The 23,150-nt window shown below is 44.7% G+C and overlaps 1 protein-coding gene across 1 annotated transcript; it reads left to right on the forward strand.

Moving 5' to 3' along the window:
* Window positions 1-1,110: 1,110 nt before the first annotated feature.
* On the forward strand, window positions 1,111-23,144 carry cers6 (ceramide synthase 6). Its single transcript, XM_012836340.3, has 11 exons — window positions 1,111-1,903; window positions 4,651-4,756; window positions 5,418-5,548; window positions 11,064-11,121; window positions 13,156-13,206; window positions 14,003-14,095; window positions 16,865-16,993; window positions 17,353-17,459; window positions 19,678-19,834; window positions 20,709-20,732; window positions 21,173-23,144. Exons 1-11 carry the CDS (start codon window positions 1,734-1,736, stop codon window positions 21,329-21,331), a joined length of 1,185 nt encoding a protein of 394 aa, XP_012691794.1. The 5' UTR covers window positions 1,111-1,733; the 3' UTR covers window positions 21,332-23,144.
* The last annotated feature ends 6 nt before the right edge of the window (window positions 23,145-23,150 follow it).

Below are 23,150 nucleotides of genomic sequence, written 5' to 3' on the forward strand. Positions count from 1 at the left end.
CCCTAATCCGATTATTTGCATTTTAAGGCGGTTTAGGTTGAAAGAGCCTACTTAACTCACACACGTACTTAAATACAAAATTATTCCAATGTTTAGACACGTATTGCTTTGTTAAAACATTCACCAAAAAATATATTTTTATGGTGCAGGTAGCCAACAGATGCTACTTTAAAGCCTCACTAATATTGTATCATAACTTAAACACGTTGTGGCTTTAAAGAAGCTTATAGCCGGTTTATGACACCCCAGGTGCCCTTTTCCTCGAAATAACAAAAAGCTCATAATAAAAAGAGGCATGTGGTATTTTGAGACAACGTGACGCAAAATATTCATAGACATTAGAATAAAATATCAGCTTACTTACTATGTAGAACGCATATAGGCGTGGACCCATGTTGGCCGGTAGATGGCGCCAGTAGGCTATTATTTTCTACTGGACAATTATTCTGTTACCGTATGTAGATTCTCCAAAAGAGCGGCTCACTTGCAAAATCGTTCGGCCTAAAGTTTCTTGTAATTACATTTTTCCACCAACATATGTGCTATCTATGCTATTCTATGTTATACCTTTACATGTCACATAGTGTAGGCTAGGCCTACAAACTACTGCATTTTGTATAGGCTACTACATTATTCATGTATTTACATTGAAAAGATGAGCAACAATTAATATGAGCACTTCTGGGAGCAAAACCTGTGAAAGTGTGACTGAGGTCAGCCCCACTTCCGACTGAGGCTGTTAGAAATAGGCCTAGCCTAGAATAAATAAATATCAAGGTACGGGCGCGATATGTTTATGCCGGTCTTATGACCAAAACACTTATTTCTGTTATACAGGCTTTAGTGAACATTCATGGAACATGACTTGTTTGAGAATCTGAAAGAAATGAGAAGCCAACAGGCCTATTTCCCATTGAACCTATACAATAAACTTGGTTGGCCCAGTCTTGTTTATGTGGGTTTTTTTTTTTTAACGAAATAGCTTGACTTGTTTTGTGTGTGTGTGTGTGTATGGTTGTTTGTTTGTTTGCCTGTGAACAGTAATGACACTGAAACAACAAATAGCATAGGCAGTAGCACTATCCAACGTCAAACTACGTGTAACGGCAGTGTAACAGCGTACAGTGTTGTGCAGTGCGTAATCAGCCGCGACACCAGACGTGCTAGCGACGGAAGCATCCATGGGTTAGCCTCCTTGCTAGCATGCCCGTGATTGCGAGTTCGAGTCTGGTGCGGGACTGTGCTTGCCCACACAACGCAAGTTACATTGGTACCGTGACCAGTAGTGGGAGGTTTAGGGGGTGAGTGTAAGCAGTGAATCTCACTCCCCGACACAGATACGTGCTAGCGACATACGCTAGCACCCATGGGCTAGCCTCCTTGCTAGAACGGTTGTGAGTCCGATGCGGGAGTATTTGCTTGTGCTCTACACAACTCAAGTTACATAAGGATCATCTTCAAAAACCAAGAATAACGTTCCCGGTCATTCACTGTGTGTTACTGTATAGGCCTTTAAATTGATGTTAAATGAATGGCACATAGGCGAACCAATCATAAGCTGAAAAGCAGAGTTCACTTCCTTCCTCAAATAAACGGGCGGTGCATATACTGATTCCATCATCACACTGAAACCTGCAGAGATCTGCCGTCGGAGCATTACAGCCCAGCATCGGCTGTTGATAACACCGTTTGTAACTTGTGAAAACGGGGCGCCTGGGCTGCCTTTCAACACCATGGCTGGTATTTTAGTTTGGTTTTGGAACGAGAGATTTTGGCTCCCTCATAATGTAACCTGGGCTGACTTAAAAAACACAGACGAGTTAACCTTCCCGCAAGCAGAGGATCTGTATCTGGCATGTCCTTTAGCATTCTGCATCTTCATGATCCGACTGGTATTTGAAAGGTATGTGTATGAAACCTGTCGTCACTGTGATGAATTAATTCCAATTTGGAATCTTGAAGTGTAGTTAAGTGTCTCATTCAACATTTCATTCATCTTGCAATCAATTCAGGATTTCCTGGACGAGCCTCGCACCTCGCGTTGTGGAAAGTCTGTCAGAAAGAATTTGTTATTAGTAGCCATTTTCCTCGTCAACAATTCATCGACTTACATTTTAATCAATTGTTTTGGAATATGGTTGTATATAGTCTTTTGTCACCGTTATATAGGTGATGGATATAATTCTTAAGTTACAGTTGGCCTGTAGTCTCCAAGAGGCTGAAAACTCGTGCTTATCTTGCTTTATCTTGTTCAGTAATTGTTCCTAGTATCGTGATCTCTGCACGTTTATAAATCAGCCAAAGAAGAACTAAAGCTATCTAGACAAAGTGCACCTCCCTTGGTTGGTCGACATACAGATAAGACTGAAACTAGTCAGACTTACTGTAAATGAGATGTTCAAACCACAACACTTAGTAACCCTGTAAGCAGTTGACAAAATGCCCCTGCTCACTGTAAATCTTGTTACAGCGAGGTACTGGGAACTGAGTGTTTCTGGGAACTGACTTCCTGCGATACCAGACTGTTCATTTCGATATTGCAGTGAACAGAGATGAATGTAAAGGGCACCAAAACTTACAGGAGCTAGAAACTGCTTTTTACAGGTAATCTTTAAAACAGCCATTTGCATATGTTGGCTAATTTAGTAGCTGTTCAACAATAACTGCACCACAGTGATAATTAGAGCTGTCATGTTTGTTCCCTCTATGAGGTGGGACATCTTATGAGTACTCTCTCATCCTTGCTTTTTTGTGCCATGCACAGTAGTCTCAGCAGTGTCTAGTACCATCTTATTCACAGCATTTACCCACTAAAGGCTACAACTTGTCATAATGATTTGGATCTGCAGCATGTCTGACCGAACGTAGCCTTCGTGTTCAGAGCACATATCCCTCAGGTACTGGGAATACTGGCCTGAGCAGGAACTCTGAAAGCCAGCGAGCAGCAGCTTAGAGAGGGCCTAGCTGAAATGGACTGCTTGTGTAATGCCCCAGGCTTTGAAGGGAACTGTGTGTGTGTGTGTGTGTGTGTGTGTGTTTGTGTTTGTGTGTGTGTGTGTGTGTGGAGAGGGGTGTAATAAGAATATTTTCTGCTGCAATCTTCACTCAGGACCACCACGTGTAAATGGCCTAAGCTAAATTGAGTTATTGGTCTTCTATTGGTCTTTCTGTAGTTTATCCTCATTGCCTCTGGGTATGGAAGAACTTTCATGCACATTGGTATGTCTGTTATTAACAAGCCCATTCAAAGCAATTTTAGAGAGGATGATGTTGATACCATGCATGTATTTGAACACAGGACAGTGAAGGCATTCTTTGTTCTGAGCGTGAAATGTTAAAATGCTTTTCATACAAAAAATGTTTGTCATCAGTCTTTCTCCAAATCATGTAGATCTACACCAAGACGTCTAACATTTGGACATAGACTGTATTTAACCTAATAGTTACTAATATTTATCCGGTTTGCCCCAATACTGGAAACACGGCTACTGAACTGTGAGGGACAAAACAGAGATCCCTAATTCACCCATTTTTTATAAATGTTTTGTTCATGCTGATAATTCTCTCTTTTGTAGTCACCTCAGGCAGGATACAGCACAGATGGGTTCCCTGCCTGAATCGTAGGATTGGTTTTGGGTAGTTTGGGAGTTCCACTGCTAGGCTTTTGCTTCCTCGCACATTTCTGTGTCTGCGTGGTCGTGGTACGAAAGCATCCTAACGGTTTGTTTGTGCGTGGAGCTCCGGCCCTGCAGAGGCGTGTGCTCTTGTGCTTCCCCTTAGTTCCTCCCACAGTACACGTGTTCTCAACTGTTCTCAACTGGTGCTGCCGCCGCAGCAGCAGCAGCAGCAGCAGCAGTGGCCTCCTGTTGCCTGACTCCTGCCGCGGTTCAAAAGTGACATTTGAGTCACAGGCAAGAAGGCCAGTAGAGTTACAGAGACTCTTCATGTATGCTTCAGTATCAGTTGAGCTCTTGGTAGAATGCTTTATCTATGAGTGTAAGGGTAATACATAACAGCTTTTTCTCCTGACCAAGTAGGCTCCATTAATATTTTTTGCATTAAGCCCACAGCCAGGTGGAAGTGATGGTTTCCAGTAATCACATGATAATTAATTTCTCTGTTTTATTATTTATTTATTCATTTTCATTTTGTACATTTCCCTCCATTATGTGCTGTGGTGTAATTGCTCAGATAGATTTCTGGGAACATTTTTCAGGTTTGAGTTGTACTGCGAATGTCAAGCCCAATGTGTTTTATCACCCAGAGATAAGGACTTCAGCTTGTGTCATCTCTGCCAGAGCAGGACAAGGCCGAGCCATTCATTTGGCCTCAGACCTAGAGATGTTTATCATATCTGTCTTCGAGCCATCGGTTTGATAAAGATGCAGAACAAGATGTCATCTGTATTGTGTCTCGATCTAGATAATGTGGTTGGTTAAGCACCCCCCCCCCCCCCCCCTGCCAGTGAAGAGATACTGACAGGGTCTAATGGGGGAGAACAACTAAAAACCTTCAGTTCTCCAGACCGAGTGCAGCGTTTTCTTTCCCAGAAATTAGATTCTCCCTCACCATTGTGAAAGGACAATTTTGCTGATTTCTTGTGATAATTTTATCTAGCCTATCTAATGAAGCATCCCTTCCTTAATGCAGGTTCATTGCCAGACCATGTGCCCTGGGTATGAAAATCCAAGCCAATGGACCTCAGAGGGCCCAGCCCAATGCCATCCTGGAGAAGGTCTTCACTGCCATCACCAAGGTAAGGCGTCTGTCTGACACATTGTTCTCAGAGGAGGGAGGGAGAGGTGAATCGACTCAATGACATGTTGTACAAGCATAGACCTCGAATTTGCAGCGACATGCGCAAGACCAGTTTCCCCACTTAAGAAGGACTGTGTGGATAACCGAGAGAGTGAACAGTGAGACGGAAGAAAAGCAGGACTGCTAGATCTCCACGCTTTTATCTGTGCTTTCGTCTGCTGACGCACAGCCACGGCTATTTTTGGCACTGCTCAGAACTAAGTTTCCTTGACAAATGTTGAGCACGGTGCACAGCAGGGGGAAGGGAGGATGCTGGGGCCTCGGCCTTGAAGACGCCTCACCTCCCCGCTGAAGGAGGCAGAGCGCACGCTGCCTCTGGAAACAAGGCTACGGTGTCTTTGTTGCTTTCACCTGGAAGGTGAAGGGGTTCTATTCTTGTACAACTTGTCATGTTTCGGTATCACTGCGTGGTCTCAATTTTCAGTAGTGCCCTGAAAAGACGTTGCGTATCAGTGGGATTCATTTTTTTATTTCTGTTGTGAAGTTTTACCTGATTTTGGTCATTCATGAAGAAAGGTTATGAATGACATTCTTTTTCCTTGTCTTTGTCTTGTTCTGTTTTTTCATCTCTCTCTCATACCACCCCCCCACCCCCCCAGCATCCGGATGAGAAGAGGTTGGAGGGCCTTTCAAAGCAGCTGGACTGGAATGTGCGGACCATCCAGCGCTGGTTCCGGCAGCGCCGCAACCAGGAGAAGCCCAGCACCCTGGCCCGCTTCTGTGAGAGCATGTGAGAGAGCTTCTCTTTTTTTTTTATCCACAGTCCGCACAGGACCCGCTGCAGATACCCCACCCCACAGCAAACTATGGATAAGCCATATTTGAGCAAACTGCAGAGTCACGATCAGATTCAGATGTGGTATGTGGTGACTGACGTTGAGGGAAAATATTTGGTTAAGAGCCTATGCCAGTCCTGTTTGGTAAGTTTGATTAACACTCGAGCAGGCGTGTCGCTTGGACATGAGAACAGGCTTTGCTGATCTACTGCGTAGTCCTCTAAAAGCTCCATTTATTTCTAGAAGAAGGGCTGAAGGACAACAATCAATACAGTTAAGCATTTCAATATTTTGGCAAGAGTCATATGAGATGTCAAGTATTGACTTTCATTATTTGATTATGTCTTAAATGCATTTTAACCTTGTAAGTGTTTACTATGCATTACTTTTACAGTTTACTTTATGGCACAAAGCAACCTCAGATGAAGAAGGCGGGAAAACACATTGAGCCAATTTTCCCTTTAAGAGTCTTGCAGTTCAGAGGACTAATGAATTGCAGTATATCTTACCAGAATTGTAAGCATGGCTCAAGTCTTTAAAACCCCCTACACAGGCATACCAGGCTCAAGTACCACAGTACATCATCAAGCCTCTAATAATTACCAGCCCTAATAACAAGCAGACAGAGAATATCCTCCCCTGTCCTGGTGGCTGAGCGAGTGATATCAGCCCTGGCCCATGTCTCACCCTCTCAGACTGGTGAGCAGAGAGGGAGGCACTGGAGCATTCAGAGATGCAGAGCCCCCAGAGCAGGGTGCACTGAAGTCTGTTTGACTCAGGAGAGGGAACAATTAGGCGAGTGGTCTCAAAGTGTTGAAGGTCAAATCGTACTTGTATTGAATTGTATTGAAATTGTTTTTCAGTAACTGAATGACGAAAATATACAAATTCCTTTCAGTTTGGTTTTCGAAGAGGTTTAGTAATGAGGTTTTGTAATACCCTGTTGTTGAGGGCGGTCCAAATTAGCATCAAAATGAAACTTTTTTTTTGATGGAATGAATATGCATCACCTAGGCAATGGACTGGTGTTTTACATGGTAACTGAAGGCAGGCTACATGGTTATAACTGAAGCGTTAGCTTTAACACAAACAGGAAAATAAGAAAAAAAATAAATGTCTCGGCAGCCTAGTTGTCAACATTCCACGGAGCGGTAGTGGTGGTTTAAGAGCGCTGCCCCAGAGGCATCCAGCTCCCACCGCGCCATGGAGACTCTGGTGGGGAGACTGACCGGGGTTTGTCTGGGGATTAGTCATGGCCAGGGCGAGGAGCGCCCAAAGGGTTTTTTATATGATGTGGCAGAATCATAGAGGATGCGAGGCTTTTCAGGGAAAACACTTCTTGGAGAATAAAGGTGCCGTTCCAATTTTACGGCTTGATTTATTGGTTCAGTGGGTTTCTACCATGGGTTCTCCTCAAGGCTGTTTCGGGTTGTACAGTCGTGTACTCTGGAAGACTCAAAGTGACAAATACAAGGACAGCTCGTGGGGTTATTTCTTTTCTTTTTTTTTGTCACTGGACAAGTCATTTCTGCAATCTCTTGCAATGTGCCACCAGCTCCATATCACGAAAGGTCAGATATAGCCTGAAGATGTGAAGAATATAAACATCAAAGGGCTGCAGTCTGTCACTCACTGTGAGCCTCTGTGCAGATTTATTACTTTCATAAACTTCTCATTAACTTCTAGTGAGTGCCAGCCAGCCCCAAAAGAATAGCAAAAATTCCACCGCTGGTGTCACTAATGGGAGAAAGTCTGCAGCCAAAACCTCCTCGAAATAGCCTCCCTGTGTCCTCGCAAATCCGATGTTGCGGATTCTGCATGTCGTTTGAGAGATACCGGCGAAACAATGGCACGACTATGACACCGCTCAGTCCCCAGGTCCCAGCGGCTCGCGCCAATCTCCTCAAATAAGCCCATGCCCCCGGCCCTCGCCAGTAATCCCCAGTAATGAATGCGTACTGCCTCACAGCTGCTCGTGTCGGATGGGATGACGCCATCGACAAGAGAGTTTCTTCCTCCTTTTATTTATTTTTTTGTGGGGGGGTGGGGGGCTGCTTAGGACTTTTATGGTTTTCCTCTTTTCATTACACCAACAAAAGGGAGCGGAGCCAAACACTTTTAGGCCCCAGGATCGGCGGGAGCTGCGAGATGGTGGCCAGAGCCATTTATTTCCCAACCTATTTCATCAGGGCTGTCTGCCGGCTCAATTCCCCAGTGTCAGCCAGGGTTTGTCTGCCAGTCTGCAGTGATCTTGTCCCTGTTCCTCCTCTTCACCGTCTTATTTTTAGGCAGAGAAACCTCCCTGAAGAATGCTGAATATAAATCCACTTGTGCTTTGAAGTGTCAAGGGCACCGTCTTTTGGCTTTGTCGAAATAGGGGATGCCGGAAAACTCCTTGTGTACCCACAGTCCTATCAGAAGACTGTGGTATGAAAATGATTCCAGGGCAAATTTCAGAAGTCTGAATAATAAGTTGTTGTGACAAGTCTCCTGCGTTCAGTGTGCTATTGCACATGGTGAAATGGTACCTGCACAGCTGAGATTGGTGGCATTATGACAAATGTTCAACAAAACCAGTTGGATGGAACAACCCATGCTGCTCAGCGGCAAGTCACTCTATGAAAGAAAACCCTTTTGTACTTCTGCTCCCCTATGTTCCCGCAGCACTGGCTGACCGGGTAAACAGAACACGCAAAGGATGGAATGGATTTTTTGACCACCCACCTAACATAAGTAATATTTTGAGTCACCATAGAAACACCATAACGTTTGCATTCCACAGCATGTGCGGCTGGTGTTGCTCGCAGTGTTGGCTTACTTTCTCTCTCACTCACTCACTCACTCTTTCTTTCTTTCTTTCTTACTTTCTTTCTCTGTCTTTCTCTCTCTCTTTCTCTCTCTCTCTCTCTCTCTCTCTCTCTCTCTCTCTCTCCTCGTCTAACTCTGCTGCAGTGATTCACCTCAGCGAAGAAGCGGCAGCTGGTGATTTATTCATGGCCGTCTCTCTCTCTCCTTTTTTGCCTCTTCATGTTCATTATTGGGCTCTTATTAAAGCTGTACAGTTCATTCATTCCTCTAGCATTTCTTTGCCTTTGATCACCCCCAAGTCCTCAACCTCTGTCTCCCCCACCCCCCTCCCTGAATGACTCAAGTAGTTCTTTCATAAATTGCTGAGGTTGTCTTAAGCAACAAAAAAAAAACATTTTAAGGACCTGGGGATTGGGCGGTCAGCACAAGCCATGTCTGTCCACAAACATATGTTGCAGTCGAGGATATGGATCCCAGACAAGCTTTTGGCTCCCCAGTTGCTGAGCAACTAACCCAATCTAGCATCAGGTGAAGATGTTTGGCGCGTTTGTCACTTTACAGTGGCGTAGACATTATGGCGGCTGTATCAGTGTAAGACCTGGGCAGCAGACTGTCCAGACTGTGTCTACTCCCGCCCGCCTCTTTTATGAAAGGTCAGAATCGATTTAGCCAGACGTGACGAATGGGAGTCTCCTCCAGAGCTGCTGAGGGCCTATCTGAGTCACATGCTCCCTGAGGCAGCTGCTGAGGACCAGCCTTTAGGGGGGGGGGGGGGGCAGAGGGGGGTGACAAAGAAGTCTGCTTTTTTTACATGTGGTGCTGGCGTTTTTGAAGATGAGCTTCAGTGGAAGCTAGACATGCAGTTCTGTGCATGCCTCTCTCTCTCTCTCCTTCTCTCCTTCTCCTTCTCTCCTCTGCAACCACAGTGGAGTGCATCTGAAAAAGTCTGTTCTGCTGTACGTCATCAGAGCCTTGGTGGGTGAGCTGGTGTGTGCTGTCGTCACGGTGATTTACAGCACAGATCGAATGTGCACCATCCCGTTTGATCAGGCTGTCACAGACTGTCACAGTTCCCCTTCATCTCACCTGTACATCTATCCAAGGCTGATGGAGGTTTCTGACGAAGGGCCCTCGCTACCTTCACTTCGGTGGCACGCTGCCAGGAAAACATGACTCAACAGCTAGTGGGAAGCAGACTGGACCGGGCCGGGACTGGGGTGGGAATGGAAATGGTTATGGGGAAGATCTTTTCCAATGGCACTCTGGTGAGAACGGTACAGTGGTTAGGTGCTGTAAGTGTGTGAAGGGGGTGTAGGGCACTCTGATGAGAACTGTACAGTGGTTAGGTGCTGTAAGTATGTGAAGGGGGTGTAGGCCACCTGCCCAGGAGCCTGGCACCTCTAAGTTGGGGCACTGGGTCTCATCTCTGCTCATGTCAGCTGGGAGTCACACACTGAGTGGCTGGCAATGTAAAGTGCCATGATTAGAGGGAAAATGTTGCTCATTCAGTTAGTGTGTGTGTGTTTTGTTTCTGTGTGGGTGGGTGGGGGTTGGCATTTGTGTGTTTATGTTTGTGTGTGTGTGTGTGTGTGTGGGGGCGGGGGGGGGGGGGGGGGGGGGGGGGGGGGGTCTCTGGACAGTTATGCAATTCCCGGGACAGAAGTTGGCAGTGCTCCTGCTGTGTGCCAGGCACTGATGCGGTGGCATCCGGACCCTGTGTGACTCATACGGCCAGTAAGATAGAGGGCACCTCATGCCACAGTAACAGCACTGACCGCTACACAAACACACACACACACACACCCACAAACATACACACCCGTACAGGTGGTCAACCAATCTGCATATTAAATCGAGAGACAAAAGAACTGTAGCAAAAAAGCAGCTCTGACCATGAATGGTCCCCTGATAACAGCCATGTTTTCGCCAATGGGTCTGCTTTTACAGTATACTCACAATGTGTCAGCTTGTACTCTTTTTTTTAATATTTTTTTTTATTCAGCGGCCTTTCCCCACTGGGGAACATTGGCAACACAATGCTGGCTGAATGAGTAATACCTTCATCATGGCGTTTTCTCAAAATACCCTGTAGGTTAGTGAAGACACTTGCATGTCAGAGGAGGATCGGAGGCTGTGGAATTCTTGTCACGTTTTTGGTTTCATGACTCCTCTGCAGCCACAGCTGAACCGTGGGTGAGTCAGAGGACTGAAGAGCATTGAGGCACTGTGTCACGTCCGTTCGTCAGGATTCTCAGAGGAGAACTACTGTGCTGTTGCACAGAACAGATGAGGGAGGAGTGAGGGTGCCATTACCGATTTGTAGACTGTGACATCCTATCACTAGATCATGGACTAACGGCGCACACATGTGAAAACACTGTCAGTGACCTCACACCCATTTCATTTGGTTGGAGCCACTGATCTGTGAACATTTATTTTATTATACATCAGGGGATGGTACACGTCAGCCCAATCCTTCCACTGAAAATACAGTTTAAAGGTAGCATACATTGGAATCTTTTTTTTTTTTTTTTCTGCTTGTTTTTGGGTTGGGCAGGTTAGAGTGTGCACTCGGCAACATGACAGTTTTACACAGTGGGAGGGGGATTGCCCTGGTAACCAGAAATGATTGATCTGACAGCTCTCTCCGTTTGTCCTCAGGTGGAGATTCACATTTTACCTCTACATCTTCACCTATGGAGTCCGCTTTCTAAAAAAGGTAAGGCAGAAAAAGCCTAGTATGTGATGAACTTCTGATGTGCTGTTTTCAAGCTTATATTGAGCATAGAACCCTGCATATACTTATCTCCAGGGTTAAGATAATCCGCCTTGCATATTTTTTGTGCATATTTTCGGTTCAGTTTGAAATTCTTTGTGTTGACGACGTGCCATAACTTGGATGGAGAAAAGAATCGCACTCTGAAGCATGTACTTTTTCTTGTTCATTTATTTGGAGCATATCAAAAGACAGAGGTGTTTTAGGCACTACGCCTCAGAGTCTTACAAGGAACAAGAAAGTGCTGTGTGCTTTTCAGAGCGACAGGTGGGCAATGTGACATCAGCTAATTAACTACCTGGGCCCAAGACAGGAGAATAAAAAAAGAGAAAAGGGGAAAAGAATGGAAAAGGTCAAGAAAAGTAAAGTTACAGAAATGGACTGTGTACATATGGTGAGGGTAGTAGGAGGGTGTATGCATACACACACACATGACACATGGCCTTCCTGTAGCTTTAAAAAGCGCACAGCCTTTCTTGTTCCTATTAAACGCTGAAGATGGCTTAGTGCTGAAACGTGTCTGTCTTTTGATATGCCCCCAATCAATGAACAAGAAGAAGTTAAATGATACGCTTGAGAGTGCGGTTCTTTTCTTTGTTGTCGAAGTGGTGGTTAACTCTGACCCAAACACCCAGTTTAATTGGAGTTGAGCGCGCCTGCTCCTTTGTTAGTTATACCTTGGATGGAGAACACCTGTGGAATGCCCGTGTTGTCAAAACAGTGTGATGTCACCCTAGGCCTTTGTCACGGCCGTACCAATTTATTTAACTAACATTGCCCTCAGAAATGTCAGCCACACTCTAATGCGCATGGTGCTGTAGTTTTATATTCCAAACGGGGCTAGTGGAAATGTTCATGTTCTCTGTGCGTCTCGCTGACGTACAGTAGCCACAGTCGCTCCGTGTGAAATATGGTAATGGGGAGGTGATATTTTTCTGTGGTGAGATTGATCGGGGACGGAGAGCTGTTATCATGGGAGATGTTGAGCAGGCCCGTTCCCTGATTGGGAGCAACTTGCATGACGAAGCACTTTGCCGAATGAGTTCAGCGGGTAGCTGTCGGTGCCAGGTCTCCTGTGGGACTCATTAATAGTAGCAGGTCTGGGGGAGGCGGAGGCGTGTGTCCACACAGCGTCGGTACGAGGCTTCACTTTAGCACAATCTGGCCCCGCACAGCATGGAGGAGTACAGCAGCGCGCTATCAGTCCCTTTCGGAACGAGAGCGTTAGTCATTGTCTCTGTTTAGTGTCACATCCTCTGATGTGTTTACAGCCCCTGTTAGGGTCTGCTCGATTTAAGGATGCTCATAACCACTCGTGGATTGTGTCTTTGTTTTAATATACTGGATGTGTTGGCATAGTAGTGCTGCAACTTGTCTCTGTGGTGTTGTCTATGTAGAAAGACAACAAACACACACACACACACACACAAACAAACAAACAAACAAACACACACTTGTCACAGCAGTGCTGCAACTTCCTGTAATATCAGTTCACCAGCCTCATTCAAAGTATTCTGTTGCATTTGCCTACGTGCTAAAGCTCAGTGGTTTACTTAACTGAATTGACAGCGGTAAAAATAGACATTATGTTCTTTTCTCACCATCAGTGCATTTTTTTTTCTTCTGACATTTCCAGTTATTTATAGTGGTTTTATTTTCTGTCCTGTGTAGGAGGTATGGGTTTTATTTGGATAGATTTAAAGGGGCTATCTGTAGTCCGGACACCAAGCATTTACAATCAGTACTGCATTCCAAATTCCAAATATTGAATATTGAATTGAATAGTTGTGTTTGGTATGGCTGCAGTGCAATCCAGCAATTGCCATGACAGAAGTCTGATTACTCACTGTTCTCCAGCAACCACCAAATTCATATGAATTTGAGCACCTCAAAATCGGTTGTTAGTAGAAATCATTCTGACAAGCTGCTGGCTACAGCTGTTCAATAATATCCTGCTCTTGTTTTGTGCCCCGGAAGACCCCATGGCTGTGGAACACCAGAGAATGCTGGTACAACTACCCTTATCAGGTGAGCATTCAGCACAGAAAAATAAATACTTTTTATTTTTATTTTACTTCCGATTGAATGATTTCTGAAAGCAGGTTCATGATCATTTCTATCCTCTGTAGCCATGTATTATATATGCTTAAACAAAGGCATGCTTATGGTAGACTTCTATCAGTTCAAATTGAATATTTTGTTAGCTTGAGATTTCATTGTTGGTTGACTCTGGGGCCTAATTTCATTGATGGACAATGCGACTGGCTAAAGCTTAGTTAACAACTTGCCAAAATCATTTTGCCAATTTCATAACATGATCAAGATTCTAAGCACAAACATGGGTGGGTCAGCGCAATGCAGGGGTGTGTCCGTGCACAGGCGTGGGAGTTCCTTCAAAGCAACACCTTTTTTCTGTGAAACTTCAAAATGATTTTATGTCGGGCAGATCTCCCGCACAAGACCCTCTGGTGTAAAGCACTCTGTTTGCGACCAGAAATGTGTTGTTTGTTCTATTGTGGAACAAGCACTTAGCTTTGTGTGAACATGAATAAGGTATGGTCAAAATAATTGTGATGCTGATAAAGAATGACTTCATTGCTACATCCACTAATTACTCAACCCATTTATGCTTGATTGCGCTCTGCTTTGTGTCAATGAAATTAGCAAAAATAGATATCACTGCCTATTCTCACTACCCGTTTGCGGTGCACGTTGCCCTATGAAATTGGGGCCTACTGTCTTACCTCTCCTGACATATCTGCAGTTGTCTGATAGGGACGTGGCTCTTAATGTTTTCCTACTCATTGTTTCCTTTGTATTCCAGGCTCTCACGGTGGACTTACACTACTACTACATTCTGCAGCTCTCTTTCTACCTGTCCCTGCTCTTCTCCCAGTTCACAGACATCAGGAGAAAGGTAACAAAAACAAATGACAGCCATCTTGTTTTCCTTTAGAAAGTCCCCAGAATTGGGCTCTAGGTTAGTGATGGTGGTGTTGGTCCCTGTTGACACAAATTGAGGTAACAAACGCAAACGACTGATATCTCATTTTCTTTTAGAAATTCTTTGGAAATGGGAGAGGTTGGGTTCTTAGTTGGTGGTGGTGGTGTTTGTGTCCTTTTCAACATGACTTGATTGAGACTTGATGTAGCCTGGTTGGTTTTTGTGTGTGTGTGGGTTTTCTTTTTTTTAGCATATGATGAAATGACAGATGATTCTCAACCACACACCACACTCCACTTCTGCTCACATTAGGGCCTGTCCTACGGTAACCATACATGCCACACGTACAAGCAGATGCCCTATTTGAGATGAAGTTTGGGTTTCATTTAAGATTTGAAAAGGTCCTCTAGCTTGGTGGGTTTGCACATTGGGTAAATGGCCTGTCTGGCCACAATTTCGCTGATGCAGGGTAATATCCATAATTTGATGTCCACTCTCATCTCATGATGAATTGGATGTTTTTCAAGCAGGCTAATTCACAGACAGCCATTTAGCTGGCCTATCTTGGCCTGGCCTGGAGTTTTCATTTTTTTATGACTCTCATTGTGACACTCATTCACCCCCCAGATCACTGCCATGCCTTTGGAAGCGTAGCCAATCAAATACAGAGCAGTATGTGTGCTCTCCCCTAGAGAACTGTCTGTGATGAGAAAGCTAGACAGCGAGGAACCTTTTCGAACTTTTTCTTCTGATTTCTTTCCGTAGCACGGCTTTTTACATGCTTGCTTTTAAGACGCACGTCATTCATTACATAAAGGTTACACAGATTGAAAGTCAAGAATTATAAAGCACCAATTGCAAGAACTGTAAGACATAATTTAGACCAATGGGAACTCTGATTCTTCAGCTTGCTCTTGCGCATGACTGCACCTACAGCTCTCTGTGGGGAGATGCACGCCACGTTTAGGCTGCCCTCTGACTCAAGTCTGCCCCTCGGAGGCTCGGAGGCCTACAGCGTGCATGCACCCTCATCAGCATCTGCATCTGTTTTGTCATCACCTCTCCACCTCTCTCTCTCTCTCTCTCTCTCTTCTCTTTTGCTTTCTTGCTCTTCTCTCTTTCTCTCTCTCTCCGTCTCTCTCTCTCTTCTCTCTTGAGCAGCCATGGCCATGTAAACCACATGGTTGCCACGTGGCTACTGTTACTGTTGTATTTCTTTGATCTTATGGCCCTCACGCTCTCATTCGTCTTTGATGACTGTAGGCATGTTTTTATGTCTGTTTGTTTGTTTGTTTTCTTCTCTCCTTTCAGTTCTGTCATGCACAAAAACACCACGCATTGAGGAAGGTCTTCCACACCCCCCTGCCAAAACTCCAGTATGTTCCCCCCTCCGCTCTCTCTTTGCCTTGCATCCATTCCAAAGTTCACTAAATACTACTCCTCCTCTTCCTCCTCCTCCTCCTCCTCCTCCACTTCAACCTCCTCCTCCTCCACTTCAACCTCCTCCACCACCACCTCAACCTCCTACTCCACCTCCATTTCCACCATCCTCATCCTCCTGCTCTCGGGCTAGCCTCTTGCTGCCTGCGCTGCGCTGGGCCTCCACTGTCCCATGATGCAACGGGAGAGCATCCACTCATGTGTCACCTCTATTCATCCCCAGCAGTAATAGTGCATTGGCCTGATTAGAGGAGCTGTGCTGTGTAGAAACCTGTAGTGTTTATATGATAGAGTAGTACCCAGTTGTTAATAGGAGCTTTTCCACTGCAGGAACTCGGGGCACTTCCCAGGTGCTGGAAATGTTGATAGGAACGACCCCCTTTTCCGTCTTTCTGTTTACATTGCGGTGCAGGAACTACGGACTTACAAGTGACGTAGCCTAATATTTTGCTCTTGTATCGCAACGTCAATTCAGAGCACAACAAAATAATGATTTATTTTTCCAGCAGCACCACCACCAATATTAGACTGTTAAACCAGAGGTTTTCTAGATAATCAAGGTTCGGTCAACAGTTGAATTTCGCCATAAAGTTGCCACTCAATTAAATGGCTTTTTAGCTGCTATAATTACTTGATAAATGAATATAACAGCATCACTATGATTAATTAAAGCCTATATTTCAGCTGACATGTTCAGTTTATTCAGTGACTGTAGCCACAACAAGCTAACTATGTAAACTATGATTTATTTAGCTGTATTCATGGTGTAATGTCTGGTAAAAAATGGTGCTTGTTGTTGTTTTCCACTCGCATTGTGTTAAACCAATAAGCGCCAACCATTACTGCAAGCACCACCCGGCAGTTTCAGGGCCACACAGAAGTACCTAACCCCGAGTAGGTGCTTAATTTCACCCCCAGAAACGGCCCTGAAAGAGGCCCTACAGGGTTCCAGCGGAGCAGAACTGCCTAAAGGCGCCGGCCCCTTAAAATGGCCCATGAGTTCCTCCTGTGGAAAAGCACCTACGATGTGCAAATGTGTTTGTTTGTCCCTTGGGTGCTAAATCATTATTGGTTTAATTGCTGATGCAGGATTGTGATGTCACTTCAGTAATGACGTAGTCCATACTACACGACAAGGCATTCATTTTTTACATTATTTTCAAATGGGGTTTTTGCAGTAATGTTATTTCATGGGTGAATTATTTTGTCCAGTGCTGACAAACGTGTCCATCCTGAGTAGTATGAGAACCGGTGTGAAGATGATGTGAGGAGACACCTGCTCACTGCTCTACTTCTCCTCAGGACTTCCTCCTCATGTTCATGCATCACCTGGCCACTATCGCCCTAATCACATTCTCCTACGTCAACAACATGGTGCGCGTCGGCACCCTGGTCATGTGCCTCCACGACGCCGCAGACGTGCTCCTGGAGGTGGGCAAACACACACACACACACACACACACACACACACACACTGTTCACCCCAGAGACAAGAGTTGGGCAAACTTGCAGTGAAAGTAATCTCATCGTAACCAACTCTGCTGTTCTCTACTGTTGCTGTCTATTGCCAGAATGGGGGAAGGGGCCTTTGTACATCATTTTTGGAACACATGTTAATCTTGGCAGTCCCGTATCATATTGACTTTTGGTGTGATTGCAAATGTTTAACATGCATTGGATTCCTCAGATGCATTGTGCCATTTAATTTGGTAATGTTTCTTGTGGCTGTGACTACCACTTGGAATTGCTGTTGCACTGCGATTGTGAAAGGCTGTGTTTATCTTTTGCAGGCAGCTAAAATGACCAATTATGCCAAATGCCAGAGACTCTGCAACCTGCTATTTGTCATGTTTGCTTTGGTCTTCATGAGTTCCAGGCTAGGCGTGTTCCCTGTCTGGTAAGCATAACTCTATCTCTCTCATCCTCTTTCATATTTCTCTCTCTCTCTCTCACTCTCCCTTTCTCTCACAAACACACACATTTGTTCCTTTTGGTCCATTTGTTTTGTAACTTTCCTAGTTTTTCATCTCCACTGGTATTTTTATGCACTACTTTTATCTACTTGGCTTATTGTTAGTTTTCTTTTCTTGTTCCACAGTTTCCTTTGTATTTCTCTCTCTCTCTCTCTCTCTCTCCTTCTCCTCTCTGTGGTACAATGTGAAGTAGGGCTGTCTGTCAGGAGCAGGTGTTGTCAACTGGCCATGACAGACGGTTAATAACCCAGACAGGGTTGTCTGGGCGTCTGTGATGTGCCTGCTTCTGAATCCCACAGGATATGAGAGCTCTTTCACTATCCGAACATGAAACCGATACTCTCTTTAATTGGCTCTGTCTCCTCAATCAAACCCTCTTTCTGACCATTGCTTGATTCTCAAAGGTGGCTGTTACCATAGATACGAAAGGGGCACTAACCAATGAGCAAACATGAAAACGGTTTTAATGGCTATTTCTTCATAGCGTATTATGACTTTTCTTGAGATGAAAAGTAACGTCTGCTTTGACTGCACTTCTTTTCTTACCTTCTAAGTCGCAGCATTCAGCGCCCACGTGGCTGTTGCACTGCGTTTCCATTTTAAATTGAGTCTTTTCAGTGCACTTGTATCTCAGACAGTCTTGTTGGAGTTACAGGGAGATTCTGAAAGGTTTTAAGGAGTATTATCTGAATTGAGGGAGCAGATTTGCAAACTTTGTTTACTGTCCGAGAAGAAATGTGCAGTATCTCATTGTATTATAATTTATTTACATTCTAAAGTAGCTATTCAACGATCTGGCTAATCTGAACCAATGCTGATTGCGCTCATAGAGTGCTGATACTATATGATGTATGGATGTTTACCCAGCTGTGAGAGACCTTGTAGTTTGAAGAAGGCTTTCTTCTGCAGCTCAAAGCTCCTGCATGTCACACCCCATCCTGAGGTGCCACACTGCCGTCTGATACTTCTTTATTTTTTCTCACTAGCCAGTGCGAGTGTCATTGCAGTATTTCTGTTGCCATGGTTTCTGTATCTGCAAGAGAATTTACATGCCCTCCATCCTCAGGCCAGGATGGTTTATGTGTATCCCTCCACAACTCTCCTACTAAATCATTAAAAGGACAAATATATCTTCACAGTGATGTCTGCCACCCAAGGACGTGAGATGTTGGTCAATAACAAAATTAGTGTGTGTGTGTGTGTGTGTGTGTGTGTGCATGTGCCCTCGACATCCCATACACCCCAAAGCACAGTAGTGTCAAGGGAGAAAAGCACCTGGTTAGGATTCCACCTGCCTTTTGTCTGCAGTGGATGAATCATTGCTTTGGGCCGACCGGTCGCTGATGTTCTGACCTAGTTCTCTCTGTGCTCCAGGGGTCCAGACTGCTCCTCTGGTGCCGCCAGTGTCTGGGACCGACCACTTAGCCTGACATCCCGGCGCTTCCTCTTCTCTTCGCTTATTGTCTCGAATTAACATTCGCTCCCTCTTCACGTCTCGAGTCCCGAATGATACGATTGCATGAGTGTTCGAGGGACGGTCACGGTTATGGAGCAAGCCTCGGGTTTTAATTATGTTATCCAAAGACCATTGAAATTCAAGAGAGTAGTGGCAGAGAACATGGCTGGCATGCTAAAACTCATCATCAGCGTCATCATCTGGGTTTACATCAGGTGGTAGGGCATCCATCTCATGGCTATGTTTCACTGGGCCAGTTAGTTTTTAGTTCTGTAGGGCCTACTCAGGACACAGTGTCATTGTGTGTGTGTGTGGGGGGGGCAGGCATTCAGGGCTGGCATGCTCAGCACGTCTTTCCCCATATCGCTTTTAATTCCCACATCCAGGGTCGGTATGCCCTCTTAGTCTGAGCCGTCTGAGTCTCTGCCATCGTATAACACATCTCGAATATATTCTGCCTTTTCAATAACGTAAGAGTGAGAAATCTCATTGAGCTCATACAAATGCAGTCAGATTTCTTGAGAGGGATTTTGAGATAAGGTCTTCACTAGGGCTGACATTGGCAGTGGCAAACCAGGCTGGTCAACTCTCTCAGGAGTTAACACGCACATGCACTTTACTCTCTCTGTCATCCATTATACTCTCCGCTGAGTGTCCTTTCTTCCTTCCCTCTCTCCCTCTGCTAGGGTTCTAAACACTACGCTCTTTGAGAGCTGGGAGATCGTGGGCCCTTTCCCGTCCTGGTGGGTCTTCCACCTGCTGCTGCTCCTGCTACAGGCGCTGCACACCTTCTGGTCCTACCTCATAGTGAGGATCGCCTGCAGAGCCATCTCCAGGGGCAAGGTAAGCCGGAGGACCAAACTCCTCTTCCACCGGAAAGCCATTGCAGCTGCATCTCTGGGCACTGAAGCTGTGGTCTACCCAGGGCCGTGCACAGTTATCCAGGGAACAAGGGGTTCAAGCCCTGGGTCAGGGTGCCCCTAGTTTTTGGCGTATGTGAACATGTCCCTCTGGAGACAACTGTGGTGAAATGTGGATTAAGTGTGAGAACAGTTACAGCATTAATGACATTTGAAGTCTGTAAACCAACACAAATGCCTCCTGAAGGCAGGTCTTGAAGGAGGATTGGAAGTCTTGAAAGGGAAAGGGAAATGTGTTAGAGGTGGTGGTAGGGGAAGTTGGCAGTAGATCGTACCAAAAAAGAAAAGCGCAGGCAGGCATTCGTTTTTGACATCGCTTGTTGTCCACATTTTCAATGAGTCGTCTCTAGAGTGTGAACATTAGTCTGCGAGACGAGGGTGCGAGACGAGGGTGCGAGACGAGGGTGCTACCCACCAGTTACAACATCCAGTCTGTCCTGCGAGGGGGACTCATCCTCTGGGGAACAGGGCAGGAACCCCTGGGCTCTGTCTGTGCTTGTGCCTGAAAAACAATAAGCCCACTGAGAGGTTCTTGCAGAGTTTGTCACTAAGCTTTGGGAGGATAAAGGCATTACTGTTTTTATTCTTTCATACCCCACTTTCCTAATGTACTGTATACAATTTTATTCATGCAGATCACACTTCTGAAAGCCTCGCTTTTTACTTTAGAATGGATAGAGGGAGGCAAATGCAGACATTCATTCATGTCCCATTAACACTGTTGATTACTCTTGTAAATAGCTGTTGTACTGACTTTACCTCTGTCTGTCCCTCGTGCTAACCTGATCATCTCCAAGGCTGGGAAATGGAACCCTTTACATGTAAGTGTGGACCAGACTGCAAATGAGCTGCTAAGTGGAATGTGTAAAATAGTTATGACCGATCGTATATTTTGTGTTATATGGAGGTGATTCTTTGTTGGAAGTATAAGATGGGTACTTGGGTGGTTAAAAAAGCAGCTTGGGCAATACTTCATTATGGTCCCTGTTGTTCAGATAACCTTTGCAGGCAATTACAGCCTCAAGGCTAATACCCCAGTGCTCACATAATCTTAATTTAACGGTAATTTTACATGCAGACATTCCATGATCACAAGTGGAATGTGAATCACATAAGCCAACTAAAGTGCTCCACACTTAATCACTTCTAGAATACAGCACATTGTCTGTAACAATATTATTAGTTGGTAAACACCACATTCAGATTCGAAGTTTTTTTTATTACATCACTTGACCTTTTTTTTCCCTGGGTCATTCTGTAGGTGTCCAAGGACGACCGCAGCGACATTGAGTCCAGCTCGGACGAGGACGAGGCGCCGCCTCCCTCCCACAAGCACCACAGCAGCTCCTCAAACGGCACCAACGGAGCCCACGGCACCAACGGCTACCTGACGGGCACGTCCTGCCACGACGACCACTGACCCGCCCGCAGTCAGACACTCAAGCACTGGAGCGGGACCCTCTGGCCCCATCAGTGCTACTAATACTCGTGCGTGTGAATACATGAACAACATTGCCTGTCTGGTACTGGAATAAAGATATGTGAATGCAGTTTCTTTTTTTTTTCTCTTTTTTTTTTCGCTATGATTTTTTTTTGCTCTCTTCTCCTGTTATCTCCTTCACTTTATTCTGTTTGTTTATTATTTTGGTTTGAGGGGTTTGGGTCTCCCTGCGTTCTTGTGCACCTGATTATAGCATTGCACTCTTGTTGGTACCGCCCACTTTTTCATTAGCCAGCGAATGAAAGCATTCCACTTTAATCATATGAAGCATGCTGCTGTGTAGCGTGGAATCATGGGAAGAAGAAGTTTATCTTGCGTCAGTGTCTTTGTATTTATTTATTTTTCTATATGTGTATAAACTGTTTTTTTTTTGTTTTGTTTTGGTTTTTGCAAATTGTGGATTTCCTTTTTTGTTGTTTTTTTTTGCCTTGTCTTTTAAATCATTTTGCTGTCAGTGTTCAAAAGTGACACATGCTGCAGTGCTGTTCACCTGTCCATCAAAGTGTGAACTCGTTCAGTAGAAGTCTCGTCCCTGGCTGCTCACTGTACAAACTGGATTGGCTTGTAATGCCTCACCACCCCTTCGCTAGATCCGTCACTGCATTCGTCTCATCCGCCATATAAATTATTATGTGTTGACAGAACACCACTGGCAGATACACACACACACACACACATCAGCCACCAGTAAGCTGGGAATCAGTAACAGTAATATGTGTGTGTGCAGCTATTATGACATTATTATGTTATTCATCTGTAATCCAATGCAGGTCTAGTGTGCTGAGCAAGACTACATGTAGTCCTGCTATAGCCTATTGAGTTATTCAAGCATTGCATCAGTTGGTGTGGTAAAATTCAGTGCAGGTACTAATGAATAGTCAGGTTAGTCCTGCTATAAGGTTTTGATGCATCAAGGTTACATGAGCTAAATTAGTAATTGTAAACGGGAGCTACAGAAATAGTATTCTTATTCGAGCAGTCAGTGAGCACTCGCATAGGAACTGGCGTCTCATTTTTTAAATAATTTGCACAGCACTTTTATCTTGTTATACTTTAACTTGGTTAATTCTAAATGTAATGAGAAACCAGAAAGGATGGAAGTGATCTCTCTTACCCAAAAAGTAATTGTAAGTCTGTCTGCATGAGGGTAATAATTTGAATCATGGATTACAGTTCTAGTTGTTGATTTAAAATCTCTGATAAGTTAATCATGGAGTGTATCTGCATATATTTAGCAAAGTATACTATTTCTCCAGCCCAGCCCAGGTGAGATACCAGATACAGATATAATGATGGTGTGCTTCACTCAGTTTGCTTGTAGGATGAATTTAATGAAGGAACAGTTGTGTCTTTTCCCTGTTTTTTATGTTTGCCAGGACAGGTTTGTTGTGAAAGCTTCAGTTGGCGCTTTTGATTTGAAACAGGAAGGTTCTTCCACAGCTAGATCCAGTGTTTCTGCATATCTGAAGTCCCCCCGGCAGTCAGTCCAATGGGAATCTGCCATCGAATGTCCAACCACACACTCCCAGCCCACCCAAACACACACACACTTTTGCCAGTGCAGAGGTGATTCACATGGTTTACAATTATGTCAAAAATGAACACAGTATTTAAGAGGGCAGGGTTTCTCTGTCTTTATGAAAAACAGTGGAAATAAAAAAAAATGTAAGTGACAATGAAAAAAGTGTTGCCATGAATTTTGAATAAACATGACAAATCCCAGCACAATGAATCTTTT

This window comes from Clupea harengus, chromosome 2, assembly GCF_900700415.2.
Source record: "Clupea harengus chromosome 2, Ch_v2.0.2, whole genome shotgun sequence".
NCBI classification, from domain to species: Eukaryota; Metazoa; Chordata; class Actinopteri; order Clupeiformes; family Clupeidae; genus Clupea; species Clupea harengus.